Source organism: Mustela erminea, chromosome 11 (assembly GCF_009829155.1).
Source record: "Mustela erminea isolate mMusErm1 chromosome 11, mMusErm1.Pri, whole genome shotgun sequence".
Lineage (NCBI taxonomy): Eukaryota > Metazoa > Chordata > Mammalia > Carnivora > Mustelidae > Mustela > Mustela erminea.
The window spans coordinates 85,016,019-85,032,600 of NC_045624.1; the positions used below are offsets into that span (position 1 = coordinate 85,016,019).

Genomic DNA, 16,582 nt, shown 5'->3' on the forward strand with positions numbered 1-16,582 from the left:
TCTAGTCAGTAAGATTGCAATAATATTTGGTGACAGATGGTGACTACACTTACTGCGGTGAGCACTGAGTAGTGTATAGAATTCTTGAATCATGATATTGTACTCCTGAAAGTAATCTAGCATTATATGTTCATTGTACTTAAATTTAAAATTAAAAAATTTAAAAACAGGGTCACCTGGGTGGCTCATTGGTTAAACTTCTGGCTCTTGGTTTCAGCTCAGGTAAGGATCTCAGGGTAGTGGGATGAGGCTCCTTATCAGGCTTCACACTCAGTGGGGAGTCTGCTCGAGGTTCTCTCTCTCTCTCTTCCCTCTGTCCCTCTGCCCACTCACGCATTCTTTGTCTTAAATAAATAAATCTTAAAAAATTAAAAAACATTTTGTATCAATACATCCTTCAATATTAAAAATGTGTTAGTATTGCATTATCTTTAAAAATGAATATAATGGATACATTATTGCCTCAATTATAGCAATATGTCAAAGACCTAAATAGGTTGCCAGCAAATTCTGTTTTGGAGTATTTGACAACCAAATGTGAAACTAGTTCACCCCACCTTTCTGACGCCGAGGTTTTGAAAGACCTCTTTTGGAAGTAGATAAGCTTAGTAGGAAAGTAAGCCTCTTCCCTGTGCTATACGTCTTATGAACATTCTCTGAATACATCATTGTTAACACAACCTAAGTCAGCAAAGTGGGTGTCTGGAGAGGAAATGATCTGATGTGTTTAATACAACACGGGGTTTAATACAGGCTTCCCAACTTAGCCTGAACCCAGGCGACTCATACTGGTTTGGGGACGGGGCAGTGGCTCTCTGTAAAAGGGGCAGAAAAGGAAATGGGGAAAGCAAGACACTTTAAGTCTTAGTATTTTAGAATTCCTGCAGGAGGGGGCGCCTGGGTGGCTCAGTGGGTTAGGCCTCTGTCTTTGGCTCAGGTCGTGATCTCAGGGTCCTGGGATCGAGCCCTGCATCTGGCTCTCTGCTCAGCGGGGAGCCTGCTTCCCCCTCTCTCTCTGCCTGCCTCTCTGGCTACCTGTGATCTCTCTCTCTGGTAAATAAATAAAACCTTAGAATTTCTGCAGGAGGAGAATGCCATCTTTCGTGGGAAGAGTTCAGGCAGAAACACTGCCCTCTAAGAGCTGAGGAAGTAAGGCAAGCCCAGCTTTCCGCAAGAATCGGGTGGTCCTTGCTGGTTGGTCGGGGCCCAGGCCCTGCTTCTCAAGCTCACCGGTGCTTTTTGTCTCCTGCAGGTGCACAGCTTTAAGGGCTACTGGGAAAAACTGAACTCCAACCTAGAATATGTGAAGTACTCCAAGCCACGCCTGCTGTATGACAACAGCATGATCCGGAAAGAATGGCACAGCCTGATCTCAGAAGAGGTTTGTGTGGATGCAGGAGAATGAAGCAAGAAGCAAAAGTATAGCATTTGATGCTATACTTTAGTCCCAAGGCTGGCTTCAGTTTGCTACACTCTCCCCAACAGCCAGGCCCTTTTGCATTGTTGCAAGAAGACCATGGTGCTTTTCTGATCTGTCTTCTCTTGAGGAGGAAAATCAAGTGCGCAGAGGTTAAGGGACACACGCAGCATGTTCATCATGGAAGAGAGATTAATAGCTCGGTCTTACCTGTGTTCTTGCATTACTTGTATAGTTTAAAATTGATTAAAAAAAAAACCTAGGTGTTCCAAAAATTTATGGTTGCTGAGGGTTAGGTTTAGTTGAAAGAAAAGTGGCTGGGGGGCGCCTGAGTGGCTCAGTGGGTTAAAGCCTCTGCCTTCAGCTCAGGTCATGATCCCAGGGTCCTGGGATCGAGCCCCGCATCGGGCTCTCTGCTCAGTGGGGAGCCTGCTTCCTCCTCTCTCTCTGCCTGCCTCTCTGCCTCCTTGTGATCTGTCTGTCAAATAAATAAATAAAAATCTTAAAAAAAACTGATTAAAAAAAAGAACAGAAAAGTGGCTGGGACTGATTGCACAAGGGAGATCTGTGGGGGGATGGAACTGTTCTGTGTCTTTATTACAGCACTTGAATCTGCATCCGTGGTGAAGTGACATAGGACTATACACTCATTCTAGTAATATCCGCCTCCTGATTTTGATACTGTACTATAGTCCTTTATATCAGATATAAAATGGGGGGAGACTGGCTGAAGCGTACATAAGATCTCTCTAGAATCATGTGTGGTTGCACTGTCATTGTATATAACACAACACTGTCTAGTTGATTTACAACTTCCAACCCATCTATAATAATGTCAGAATAAGGTGCTTTTTAAACTCATTTTTAAGAACATAGGTATTTTGATTGCTTGGAAAGTATATCTCTTTTTTCCAAAACTCTTTCGCTGTGTTGCACTATGTCCTTGGTGTGAAAAATGGCACCCATGAAACTTCGACCCTCCACACCTCTGACATGTTCTCCCTTCTAGAAAACCGGAAGAAGAAGGTCTATGGTGTACATGAGGAATATTCGTGAAAATGCAATGAAGTAAGTAAAATTAGGGATTAGTGTACCTAGAAGATGCGTATCTTTTGCGAGTACTCTTTTGGAGACCTTTCGTGGAAGGAGCTTCCTCTCGTTGAGTGTCCTCAACAAAACGATGCTGTCAGCTTAACGAATGCAGCCACCTGGGTCCTATGCTTGAGTTCGGTGCTGGAGTTTCTAGTGGGAAAATTGTATGTTAAATTGTATAGTAAAATTGTATGTTAAAGCTTACAGAATGGCATCCTGAAGATAGATAATTATAAACAACAAGTAGTAGAGAAGGCCCTTACTAAGTGAGCACTTTAGGGGGATAGAGGCAGTAGGTTCATTTAAAAAGTGTTAGTGGGCTGCTGAGCAGGCTCTTATTTTGAAAGCCCATTTTCTGGATAGATGAGTCATCTTGGAGTGCTACAAGAATAGGCCCGTTCCAACCCTGTTCTATTTTCTGTTCCCATTATTTCCAATAACCGAGAGCTGCAATTGTTCTAAATTATTGTCATTGCGCTAAAGGGTTTTGAGATTTTATAATCGCCTAATGTGGCTTTTGCCAAGTTGATTAAAGTGTTTGAGGTTTTCAGCCGCCTGAGAACAGTTTCTGCGGTGGTTTTATGGAGGATATCTTTGTGGGGTATTGTGGCTTTTTTTTTTTTTTTTTTAATCTTCCTATGTGAATAACATTGGCTAATTTCTTTGTAGGGTGATTTCTAACCTAGAAGCGAGGAATTTGGGTAAGAAGAGACGTGTAATAAAGTCCTCTTTATTTGATTTCTGTCAGTGTATGGTTTGTAACCCTGTCTTTCCTACCGGTGTGGGTTGGCAAGGAAATCATGCTCAGTAGTGTAATGAAGGCAGCACCCCTTTAATATCTTCCTGTTAGAGTGACCACCCAGCTCCTTCCATGTCTGTCTTGGCACCAGGACCTTTCGGGACAGCTGCTGAATGTGCTTTTGCTGGAAGAGTCCCTGAGTGTTGGTGTCTGGTTTTCATTATTTTTCTTCAGAGCCTTGATCTAATTACCATGCCCTGTGGCTGTACCCACACAATGCACTTCGGGAGTTCCTCTGGCTTAGGGCTGCTTTCCTTCCAGCTTTTCAGCTGTCTGGTCACACAGGGATCTTTGATTTTGGATAACATTTGGGCACTCCCTGGGCTAGGTCATAGGAGTCCAAAGATAGGAGTCTCTGGGTAAGCTGTGTGGTTATAGGGGAAGAGCATAGGCCTGGAGCCAGACAGAACTTGGCTTCAGTTCCAGGCCAGCCACATGCTAACAGTGTGCTCTTGGGCAGGCCATGTGTTCGCTTTCTGCATTAACCTTTTCAGGACAAGGTGAGAGGAAAAACAAGAGTAAATGGGGGTAGTGTTTATAGCATCTCGTACAGCGCTTGGTGCACGAGATACCTGAGGGCTGCTTTGTCATTGATGTGTGAGGAAGAAATGCTGACAAGCCAGGAGATGGGTGTTCTAGAACCACAGTGGCTGGGGCGGGTGGGGAGGCATTGGCTTAGGAGTGGGGATGGTTGGGGAACAGAGCGAGCTCAGAAAAGTCTTTCCAGGGGTGACAGCTGAGGTAAGTCTTGATTAAACACCCTACCAGGTAAAACTGAGGGAAGAGAATGCTAAACGTATCCAGGTACAAGCTTTTTTGTGGTTTTGTCTCTGGAACACTTTCATGCCTCCTAAAGTCCAGCCTCCGTTTAAAAAGCTATTATTTTTCCACTTATGCCACTTATTCCACTTATCCCACTTATGTTTTATAGGCTTGGATGTTTAGGTGTGTTCTGGGTGACCCTAACGGAAACAGTTTTATACAGTGCATTGTGGGACATCCTGCAGCTGTGCACACAGGTCATGTGAACCGTGACAGTGAACTTGTGATCCAGCCCAGGGTGACAGGGCCTTTGAGGGAGCAGCCTGGAGGGAACCAGCCTCTGCCTGTGTTACCAGGTCATCCATGCCCAAAGCCAGGGGTTCTCCCGCTAGCACCAGGCAGAAGCCGCAGGCAGGAGTCCTGCCCAGCGGTGGGGGCGTGAAGGTGCCTAGTTCAGGCCAGAAATTTTGCCATGCGGGAAATATGGCCGGTTGTCAAGGTTTTTGTGGTGTCTGTCACTCCTCTGCCCCTGTTAGAGCTCCTACTCTTGTACTTCCCGCCTGTTTACATCCTGTAACCATTCTCTCTGCGAGCACTTTGGGAACTTGTCCCTTCCTCTCACGTGCTTGGCTTGCCCTAGTGTCCTAGGAAGAATGTTGTCACTAAAAGAAACAGGACAGTCTGGGTGAAACTCAGGCTGCTGGCATCAAGTTTTGAATTGCTTCATCTGAATCAAAAAGCTCATTTGGGCTCCAGGTCGGATTTATCCCGAGGGGACGAGAGGCCCCTGTGCCGTCCCACACAGGGTCATCAGCCCATTGACTGGGGCAGTTCTGTTCTCTTGACAGGTGCCTGTCTCAGTTGCCCCAGGAGAGGAGGAGCAGGGCACGAAGGTGCAGTTAGAGGAGTGTTAGGCACATCTTGTCACAAGACTGTGTTGTCTGCCCCTCCAGGCTGCTGGTGTAGTGCAAATTACAGCGGAGGAAATGCCATCCCGTTGAACCTTCTGTGTCATTTCTCCATCTTGAGCTGGCTACTCTTTTAGTCAGATCACTTGTGTCAATTCGTATTATTTGCTTCAGTAATTGACAGGTCCCCTCAATTCAGTGACTCCCACAGTCACTAAACCATAGTGGGTCACGAGGAAAGTAGTCATGAGATTCTTTCCACCAAGTCCCCATCTCTGAGTTTACGGCCCCCTTGGCGTTAAGGAAGGGCCCAAGTGTCTCTCACTGCAGTGAAACAGAGGTCTTTAGACAGTGGAGAGTTTTCACGTTGAAGTCAAAGCCAGAGCCTCTTGGTGTCGGGCAATGTGTTCCTTGTTTTCTTTCTTTCTTTCCTAGTCTTTTGGAGTAGAGCTGTCTGTGTATCAAGACACATGGGTGACAAGTTCAGCTTGCAGGAATAGGTTGCGCATTTCATGAAAAATTTCATCCTATCAGCAAAATGATCTGTGTTCCCAATAACTCAGAGAAGGGAAACCCTGATTTCTCTGCTGATTTCTCTTATTCTAGCCCATTTCCCAAAAACCACCCTTCTTGACTATTATTTTGTTTAATTTCAGAGCCAAGATTAACACCCCTCTTCCAGGAGGAAGACAACCACCAGAGGCTGCTGATGGGGCTGGTAAGTTTTCTGTGGGCCGTTCGGGTGCTGAGAAACCACAGGATCCAAGAAAAGGGAAAGGGCTAGATTGTGCTTCTCGGGCTGACCTTATTTTTCACTCATTCTTTTAACCCATTAGCTGTTACCAGCCACTGTAGGCCCTGTGTGCTCAGTGGTAGACAACGCAGATACGATTTCTGCTCTTTTCGAATTTAGTGTAGTGGGAGAGACATACATAAATCAGTCCAAAATATAGAATTACAAAACATCATAAGGCAATGTACAGCACTGAGTGTTTAAAACAAGGAAAGAACAGTGTCTCCGTGGCATTTGTATTTGGGGTTTAAAATACAACAGAATAAAGTATCCTTTCTCAGGAAGTTCTACTACTAGGAAGACCAAAGACAGAGAAATCAAAATAAATGAATGGAAGTGCAGAATTAGTAAATAAATCCAAAATCTATTTTTTAAAACTGATTAAAGAGACATCTAGACAGTCTAATACAATATCTTTAATCCTGTGCAGGCTTAAGAATGGGATAATCTATTACCTTAACTATGGAAGGTTTTAAGTATGAGAAAAACATGTGTAAATGCATATTTACAGAGTTGAAAATTCTAGTTAAAGTTTCCTTGATAAATAGAAATACCAAACTTGACCCAAGAAGAAATAAAAATCTTAGACAACACAATAACCCTAAAATAATTTGAAAAAAATTGTCAGAGATTATCTCCAGGGGCATCTGGGTGGTTCAGTCAGTTAAGTGTCCAACTCTTGATTTGGGTTCAGGTCACGTTCTCAGTGTCCTGAGGTTAAGCCCCGTGTTGGGCTCCACACTGAGCACAAAGCCTGCTTGAGAGTCTCTCTCCCCCTCCCTCCTCTGACTCCCACATACATGCACTCACTCTCTCTCTTAAAAAAAAAAAAAAAAAAAGAGAAAGAGATAATCTTCCAAAAAGGCACCAAATTATTTAATGAGTTAGTTCTTTCAAACTTATAAGGATAAGATCATACCCACCCTATGTAAATTATTTTTGAAAAGAAGATGGGAAATTTTTCAATCACCTTAGAAGGCTAGCATAACCCTAAAGCCAAAATCTAACAATGACTTTTACTTTCAGTTATGAACATAGATACCATAAGCTCAATTAAAATATTTTCCAGTGGTCCATTTGAAAAATACAACATGGCCAAGTGGCCTTTTTTTTTTTTTAAAGAAGGCTTATCATTAGCTAATGTATTAATGTAGTTTATCATATCAAAGAGGGGAAAAAATGATCATCTCTATAGGCGCTAAAAATTGATAAATGTAAAATTCCACTTCTGGAATACACCAAATCAATAAGACAAAAAATATCCTAATACTGATAGCTGACATATTTTAAATCAAATGTGGGGGTCACTCCTATTATTATCAGAAAGAAGCGGGATGCCTGGGTGTCATAGTTAGTTGAGTGTCCAACTCTTGATTTCGACTCGGGTTATGATCTCCGGGTCATGGGATGGAGCTCCCTGTCGGGCTCTGTGCTGCGCATGGAGCCTACTTAATATTCTCTTTCTCCCTCTCCCCCACTCCTGCCCCATCCAGGCTCTCTCTCTCTCTCTCTCTCAAAAAAGAAAGAAAGAAATTACAGATTCTTGTTATTTTCACTAAAAATTTTCATTGCATACAGTGCAATAAGAAACAAAAGTAAAAGAAGATGCTATGATTGTCTAATGCAACAAACAAGATAATCACCAGGGGAAATGGAAAATACTGAGGAACAAGTTAATAAGCTGGTGATTCTAAATACATTTTCTTTTTTATTAGGATTAACCAGTTAGAAAAGTTAGTGAAAAACATTATTCCATTTCCAAATCCTTAGCATCTAGGTTTAATAAAATTATAACCCAAAACTCTGACAGTTGACCAGGTGACTCACTTGACAAAAAGGAATAGAACTGACACTACCAGATAGCTAAGTGTGTTATTGATCTACAATAATTGAAACAATATGGTGCTTGTACAAAATTGACAGGAGACTCTAGTTTAAATTTGAATCTTTAGTGTAGGATAAAATTAGGCATTTAAAAATCACTGGAAAGAAATACTTTTTAGTCTATCAATGGCTGCCTATCTGGAAAAGATAATTAGAGTCCTCCTATCCCAGATATCACCACCTTATACCATAAACCAGCAGAAATACCAGATAGATTAAGGAATCTAATATAAAAAATTAATGTGTGTGTGTGTGCTTGCCTATCCAATTGTCAAAGTTTAAAAATTGCACTAGCAAAGTTCAGCATATGGGGAATTGGGCAGCCTTATACAATGCATTTGGAAACCGGTATACCCATTAGCCTATCCACTGCAAAGTGTCTCAAACTTTTAGTACATGACCCAACAAGTTCCATTTCTAGGAATTTGGCTTAAGAAAATAATTTGGGATATGGCAAACAAATCATGTATAAGGGATTTTTTTAGTGGTATTCACAATAGTATAAGAAGTATCCCATATGTTTAAGAGGAGAATAAATAGTTCAATTCTAGTTGTTTCATAAAATTGAATACCGTGCAGCCATTACAACCAGCGTGGTAAAGAATATTCGACAACATAAACTATTACATGAAATAAAGGGCAAATTAGAAAACATTGGCATGAGCGTGCACACTGGAGAAAAGGAAAATAAAAAATCCAAAATGTTAACACAGATGATAGGATTATGGGTGATTTAAATTTTCATTTTTATGGTTGTCATGGAAAAATGGAAAAGCACAAAAAAGCATGCAATAATCTTTTTTAAAAATTTAAAAATTTTAAGCCTACTTAATTAACAAATGCCCCAGAGTGCCATGGGCTAAGTTTTGCTCAGGGTCTCATATAGGTATGTATACATATAGCAGATATGTAAATCTGCTAACATAGTAGATATGTGCACGTATGGTGTTAATTATACAATTCTCGTGGTGTTTATTGGTGCAAAGATCTCTAATGAGGAGGACCTCCAGCTGAGAAGAATATTTAGGCAAAAGAGAGGGAAAAAAAGGAGGAGGAGACATAAGAGCAAAAGGCCGGGAAGGTTGGATGCTCCACTGGCACTGATTGGTGAGCTCCAAGAAAGATGAGAATAGAGTAGATATACAAGTCCGTTTAGAGGTGATAGAATCAATGATTTCATTACTTTTGCATGTCAGGGGGCTGTGCTGAAAGTCCAGAGGGAGGTACCCGATGCATTTCCTTTTTACTCCTGCCCCTGTCCTTCCAAATGCCCCAAAGCATGCCACTCCCCCCTACACCTCCCCAACACCCTGCAGCCCCCCCACCCCGACCCGCATCAACACAGTCACTCCATGATTGCAGTTGTTCCTGTAAGTTCTCCAGGTCTGGGACCAGTAGACTTCAACCCTTTGGTAGATCCCAGAGCCCTTGACCTCTAAGTTAGTGGCTTCCCTCAGCTTCTTCGGAGAATTCTCATCACAGCTGGGAATCGGACTCTTGGCTGCTCGCTAGGCTCTGGTGACTCGTCATGTCCCTGATTTATGCCCATTAAAGTAACACTGTGGGTTGTGCATTTCCGCCAGTGGGATCTTCTGGTCCAGGATTTTTCGTGTTGGTAAAGAGTGTTAATGATTGGATCTAGTTTCAACCAGTAGCAGGTGTGAGTGGGTAGGTTGTGACTTATCTAATCCATGTCCTGTTTTCAGATGGTGTCTGAGCTAAAAGACCATCTTTTGAGACACCTACAGGGTATAGAAAAGAAGAAAATTGAACAGATGGTTCTGGACTACGTTTCAAAACTGGTTGGTTTTGCTTTTTCTCTTTCCTGCCGCCCCCAGTCTCCCAGTATGTAGCTCCCAGTTTGTGGTTCAGGGTATTTTTCAGATTAGACTTTTGCAGATTTTCTGTCCTCACACTGGTATATTTGGTATGCTGTAGATTGAGAAAAGGGAAAAAAGAACAACAACAACAAAAAAAACCAAGGAGGACTTGGTTATGAAAGTGGTTTATTATACTCGCTTCAAACAGGAATCGAGGAGCTCACTTTATGAATGTGGCTTTGCTCTTCCCCATGCTGGAATTAACTTGCTTCTTTGTCCTTTGATAGCCAAACTATTTAACATGTCTACCTATCATCTTTCTGTTGACCTTAAATTTCACCTTCCATAATATTAAGGATTTATGTTCAAGCAACATTCTTCTGTGTACCTAATCACACAGAAGTTTTAACAGTCTGTGTTAACAGCCGCTGGAACCAGTAGGACCAGAAGCAGAAGAGATGTAGCCTTAGAAAACTCAGTACCCCTCACTTTCTGACTCAACAGTCATGGACTGCAGCCAAACCTGCCTGCTCCTTCCCAGCAGCAAACAGCCGTGTCTCGCAGTCCCCTTAGCAGGATGACCGGTGGGGCTTTTTGAAACGAATGGAGGAAGTTGCTGCAGACCCGACTGCATTGCTTCCAAGTCATCTTACCCGACTTCAGCCGAAGAGACACTGAGAATCTGTGTTATTGAGAGTATACTGTTTTTATCTGTGCCCATTTGGAGATCCTTTCTGATTGGTGCCCTGTCCTTAGCCTCCACAGGCATGGCATGGGGTTCAGGGCAGGCAACAGCCCCCTTGGAGACTGCTCTGTTGCTGACAGACTAGTCAAAGGTCTGACCTCGACTTGAGGTCTGTCATCCTCCACAGTCATAGCTCAGAGCCTCTGTCCCGCTCTGTGTCTCCTTTCTTCTCACTGTCAGCTGTTGGTCTTTGTCATTTAACAGGCCTAGAGTAAATCCAGTTGTGCTTGACCTTCACGGAGGGCAGAGGGCCTGTTACCCAGGGCTGGGAAAGCTCAGCAGGGTCACGGCCTGCGTAGACAGAAGGGGCTCTGTTAGAATCTGGTGCACATTTTCACTCTTTCCATTTTGGATTCCAGTGCCTCAGCACTGACTGCAGAAAGGCTGGTTCTGTGTCCTGGCCCAGGCTAAACGCCAGCTGCCCTGAACATGCGTGTCAGGCCTGCGGAGGGCTCCCTGTGGGGACCCGGAGGGAGAGGGTATGGGGGAAGGGTAAGAGACTGTCTTTATCTTCCAGCTGGATCTCATTTGCCAAATCCTGGAAACCAGCTGGAGGAAACACCATCTTCACCCCCAGCTTCTCCACTGGTACGTATTTCCCCTCTCTCTGATCAAGGTGTGTAAAGCCAACTCTAATTGCTGCCTGTTTTGGCAAAGCTTTTTTGGAACCTAACAATTGAAAGCACTTGCCAACAGCCCTGACCCTGTCTGTCTTGGTTCTGCACTCAGCATTTAAAGGAATGGCCCTGTGGCTTCACCCACCCTCTTTCCCAGGGATATGGTTGATGAGGACCTAGGGGTGTGAGAGCTCAGGACCTCCAGGAAGGGGAATTGGAGTTAAAGCAACTGATTGTTTATGTGCCTGCTGTCTGGTTAGATTCTAGGCATGAGGCTTTCAACAGGGCCTAGTCGTTCAGAGTTAGCAGGAAGTCTGTCTCTCTCTGGTACTCAGAGCCACTGCCCAGACCAGTGGAAATTTAGGGATGAAGCCCTCGGCTCATGGCAGCTCTTTTGTTTTACCCAGCAGCAGGCGGGCCAGTGCTGCTGAATTTACAGTCTTTCACCTCATGACCAGGATTCTGGAAGCTACTAGAACTTTGTTTTTACCTCTGCCTCCTGGTAAGTCTTGGCTCTTTTGTCCTTTGTTGTAATACATTTGTTCTTTCTTCTTCCGTGGTCACCAGACTTTGGCACCTTACGCATTTAAGGATGAGACCTTCTGTGTCTGAGAACTTGTGTGTCTGGGGTCACTGTGAGAAGAAGGGCCTGATGTTGGTCTCTGCAGACCAGATCTCCTCCACAGTAAATTCTACTGTGGCTCGTCACTGACTTGAGGGAACCGGAGCTGGTCCCCACGTACTCGCTAGGATACTTTGAATGAGCAGAGCTGATGAAAGATCTTTCTCTGATGTCTGCAGGCTTAGTTTATCTGATTGAGAAAGTTAACACCCAGAAGGAAGTGGGTCTGGCTGGGTGTCAGTAAATGCTTGGAACAGAGAAAGACAGCTATCATATGATCTCCCTGATATGAGGAAGTGGTGATGCAACATGGGGGCTTAAGTGGGTAGGAGAAGAATCAATGAAACAAGATGGGATTGGGAGGGAGACAAACCATAAGTGACTCTTAATCTCACAAAACAAACTGAGGGTTGCTGGGGGGAGGGGGTTTGGGAGAAGGGGGGTGGGGTTATGGACATTGGGGAGGATATGTGCTTTGGTGAGGGCTGTGAAGTGTGTAAATCTGGCGATTCACAGACCTGTACCCCTGGGGATAAAAACATATGTTTATATAAAATAAAAAATTAAAAAAAAAAAAAGAAAATGCTTGGAAGCTAAAGATTGCCCTTGAGATTTTGAAACAGGAGAAAATCAGGCCTCAAAACACCCTTGGCACGTGTGTATGTGGTCATGCATTTAATCAGTCATTTGTTCACTCAATAAACAACCATTTGTTGATTTTTTTTTATTACATTCCATGTGCCATGCTAGAAATTAGAGCAGTTACAAAAATTAACAGAAGTTTAATTGGGAACATGTATTCATTATAAGAAAGAAATAAGCTCCTATCTGCCATGTGTTCATTACATATATGTTCTGGTGAGTGTTAAGCTTTATGATAGCTGTGTCTATATAATGTTTATCAGCCAGTTTAATTTATTTATTCATATGCAGCTATCACATCATATATCAGTGATTCATTCCTTTACTCATTGGTTTTAAGTCAATAGGTAGATGGTTCCCATTTTGTAGCAATAATACTTTACATAAATAAACACATTCAATTTTCCTAACAGTCCTAAATGATAGGAGCTTAAATTGAACCACATTAAATTGTCAATATCCAACCAGTTTTTGAACAACAACAACAAAAAAGGCACTTTCATATGGGTTCCACTTACTATTATTCCCATTTTATAGATGGTGGAACTGAGGCACAGAAAGTTACGTAACTTGCCTAAAAGTCACATGGTGATTAAGTAACAGAACCAGTATTCAAATCCAGGAAGTCTGGCTCCAAAATCTGTGCTTTTAACGACTGTTCTGTGCTGCCTCTTGAATTTTATATTCCATTTGAAATAGTTGATGCCAAAACATTGACTGTTTCTGGGCCCAGAAATCCCATAGCTCATCTCTACTTGTCTGCATTTATGATGCATGCGACTCAGTTTGGAGCCCTGCATGCTTTCTCTGTCCATCTACCTTATCTTATAAGATACACTGGTAGTGGAGTTTCATGGAGTTTCTTTGGATTTTATCAGACTTTGACAGTGACCATTCATGAGGAGAATTGATGACTTTTAATTATCCCAATAGACTAGGAAATTCAAGTTGGCTCTAGGAAGAGTGAAGGAGTTCATGAAAACTATATTAAGACTTTCTGGCTTCAACCATTAATTATTTGTCATTAACACAAAAGAGTTGATAGAGGATTAGACTGACACTTTCAGATTTGTTCACCATGGATGCTCAAGCCAAATTTGTAAATAAATGAAGTGACTTACTGGGGGCAATTTTATACCCGGGAGACCGTAAAACTTTACTTTCTAGGGAGCATCACACTCCTTCCCAGGGATGTGTAAGGAGGGAAAACGTGGAAAAATGTTATCCATAGTGATTGAGAATTATTGTGAATAGACTTAATGGTTTTTTTCCATGAGTCAAGTATCTCTCTCCTTTTCTCTTAAATGTTGGTTTCCCTCATGTGACATGGAAAGGGACCCTGGGTCATGTGGGTGTGCACCTGTGTGGGTAAATACAGGGTCTTTTTTTGTGTACTTGTGTATGTGTGCTTGCTTTCCAAGCCTGCTGGGCTAGTGAAAACTGAGTTCCAAGTGTTGGAAACTTATAACCCAATTGGTTAAAGAATAAAGGGATGGAGGACCGTGACAGGGAATCATGGTTCGGAGCTGGAGCATTTGTAGTTTAAATGGGACCTGGGTTTCCCTCACTGGCTATTAGAGGCCAGCGGCTCTGGAGGATGAGGACTAGATTTGGCTGGAAAAGGTCTGTTTTGGAACTGATGCCTACTTTTAGCCAATTTGCTCTGTTGCCCAGAGCTGACACGCAGAGGAAGCCAAGAGTGGACTGTTGGATGTGGGGCTGTGCCCCAGGGACCGAGGAGGAAGGGTCATCAGGGATCTTCAGGACATGGATGCAGGCTGAAGGAGGAATTTCGAGTCCAGGAAACCTATAGGAACCTTCAATAAACTTCTTCAGGATGAATTTCATAACTTTTTTTAATCTTGGGAAGGAAGTCCAAATCCATTTGAAAAATCTCATGTTGTTGATGAGTGAGTAAAATCCATTTTTTGTTTTTTCGATTCAGGGAAGCCAGCAGAGTCATTTTGTCAGCCCCTTAACATCTGCTTGTGGGCAGAGTCTGCACTTTATCTGACCCTTGATGTGACCAGGACTTAGGACTCCATCCCTCACTGATCATGATTCATGTGCTCGGGGAGAGAACACTCCATGACTGCTCTGAATTCAAGTTCCTGCTCTTTGGGCATCACTTCTTTGTCATGTCAGCTCCTAAGATTAGGCTGTGATCCTTTGTTTTCCCTACCCACGCCCCATCTGTTTCTGAGTGTGGACGTGTTGCCATGTGCTTCTGAGCCCTTCCTTCCTCCTTCACCGTCCGTGCCCTTGTTACCTCTGGTGCAGGTTCACACACTGACCTCCCAGCACGTAATCTCACGTACCTCCCGTAGCAAACTGTTGGTACTGGTACTGGTACCCAGTCCATTCCTTGTCTGTTGCCATTTTAATATTCTGAGAGTAAAACTCAAATCCTTTTTCCATCCTGCTTAGAAACCTTCAGTGTCCCTCCCCAAAGTCTACTAAATAAATTCCTTGCTGTCGTTCGGCATTCAATCCCTGTCATGTACGCTCAGAGCACTCTGTGCTTTTGCCTTCATAGAACTGGCCATTTAAAAAAAAAGATTTTATTTATTTTGAGAGACAGAGGGAGAGAGGGTGTGCATGTGCACATGAGCTGGGGGAAGGGTTGAGAGAGAGAGAGAGAGAATCTCAAACGGACTTCCCCGTGAGCCTGGAACCTGAGATGAGGCTCGATCCCACGAACCTGAGATCATGACCTGAGCCAAAACCAGGAGTCAGATGCTTAGCTGACTGAGCCACCCAGCCACGCCAAATGGGTCACATTTTTAATACTGTGTATTTCTGTGATTATTTGATTGTCTTTCCATCAAACTGGAAGGCGGATAGGAGCAGCTTTGGGGTCTGGGTTTTTTTCATTATTGTACACCCAGCTCCTTGTTGAGTGTCTGGAAGGGATTTGTTAAATAATTTCCAACCTTACCTCCTACCATTCCTCTCATACACTTGATTCCATCTCAGCTGGGTCTTTCAGTACTTTCTGAACATGCCCCATACTTTCGCAGCTTTCAGCCTCTGTTCATCTTGCTGCATCAATCCAGCTACCAGTTCTTGGGGCAGGAAATTGTCATGGGTAAGAGTGTTGCCTAAAGTCCCACAACCTGCACTCAAATATAGCTCTGCAACTTACTAATGATACAATCCCGGGCAACTTTCTTAGCTCCTGTGAATCCTGGTTTCCCCATTGATAAAATGGGAATCGAGTGGTTCCCACCTCTTGGTGTTGAATAAGGATCGAGTTGGCCGGTGCATAGATGGAAGTCCTCAGGATGAGTTCGTTCCTGGTCATTGTTGTTCTCTCACACACCAGGCTCTTCATAGACCTTGTGCTAGTTCTCCAGGCAGCCATGTGGGAAATGTGTACCAGGGGCTCCATTCCAGGGATGAAGAAATGGAGTCTCACAAAGGCTACTTACCTGTAGTTAGTAAGCAAAACAGCAAGACTCTGGTCCAGGTCTGCTCATGCAGGTGACTCTTCCTACTGTCTCCTCTTTGTATATTCTCTGGCCTCATCTCCATGCCCAGGAATTGCATTGACCCTTCCAAGCTCCCCTCATGTGTGCTCTGTTTTCCAAGGTGGCTTTTCTGATTCTCTTCTGGACTGGTATCTTCTTCTCCCATGGATGTCATTTTTATTGCTTATTATCAATACTGTGTTCAGAATGCTCCATTTCTGAGCATTTGAGTAGCCCTCCCCATGAGACTTGGGTTTAGGGGCATTTCCTTCTTCTCTGTTGAATTCCTCAAGCAGACCTCAAAAGCCCTTCTTCAGGGCATACACAGGGGTTGGGCGTACAGACTGTCCCCTACTGGTTTAAAGTTTCTGTGTCAACAAGGTGGTCCCCATGTGTCAGCCTTTTAGCCTGGGCACCTGGAGTTTGAAGCTCTTCTGTTAATTGTTCTCTTTTGCCATCTTACTGCAGAACTGCAAGCCTATTAAGCTGTAAAATTGTTTTTCCTTACCCAGGCCTTGGACTCTTTTTGTCCTTTTGCCTAGGAAGGGACACACATGCTTTCTGGGAACTCATATCTACTCAGCACAATCCTTAGTCATGATAACACGAAGCAGGGGACTTGGACCTATCTTCAAGCAGCATGTGTTAGACTCTAGGTGCCAGGGTACTGGGCTAAGGGCTTTATTAACATCCTTGAGTTCTCTCCCTCTAGAAGGCTGGAGACACTGGCTGACCCTGTTTACCCTCCCAATCTCTCGTGTAGGTTTCCACACTCTGCATACAATGCTCGGCGTCCACTGCCTCCCCTTGCATAACCTGCTGCATTACTTCGATAATGGGGTGTTGCTTCTCACTGAAACAGCTGTCACAAGGCTCATGAAAGGTAAGAGGCTCCAAGTTCACCACAGAGCCCAGCCCGCTCTGAGCCCCACGAGGGCTGGCTCCGTGGTGTGCCACCTGTTGGTCACACAGGGCCCTGCTGCGTGCAGGGCCATCTGTGCTCGGTTTCAT

At 43.6% G+C, this 16,582-nt stretch overlaps 1 protein-coding gene across 8 annotated transcripts in view; it reads left to right on the plus strand.

Annotated features, from left to right (window-relative positions):
• GSAP (gamma-secretase activating protein) overlaps positions 1-16,582 on the plus strand; it is an 84,909-nt gene that overhangs the window by 63,252 nt on the left and 5,075 nt on the right. For 5 of the 8 annotated variants that reach the window (XR_004277093.1, XR_004277092.1, XM_032305922.1 and 2 more), the window contains 8 exons: positions 1,253-1,381; positions 2,427-2,485; positions 3,179-3,210; positions 5,635-5,696; positions 9,362-9,457; positions 10,738-10,808; positions 11,245-11,339; positions 16,335-16,454. Coding sequence is in view for 5 of the 8 variants with exons in the window: in XM_032305922.1 (XP_032161813.1) it covers positions 1,253-1,381; positions 2,427-2,485; positions 3,179-3,210; positions 5,635-5,696; positions 9,362-9,457; positions 10,738-10,808; positions 11,245-11,339; positions 16,335-16,454 (664 nt within the window). In the remaining 3 variants the exon portion in view is untranslated. Of the gene's footprint in view, positions 1-1,252; positions 1,382-2,426; positions 2,486-3,178; positions 3,211-5,634; positions 5,697-9,361; positions 9,458-10,737; positions 10,809-11,244; positions 11,340-15,426; positions 15,585-16,334; positions 16,455-16,582 lie in introns of those variants that run through there. The other 3 variants (XR_004277094.1, XM_032305919.1, XM_032305921.1) reach the window with 3 other exon arrangements.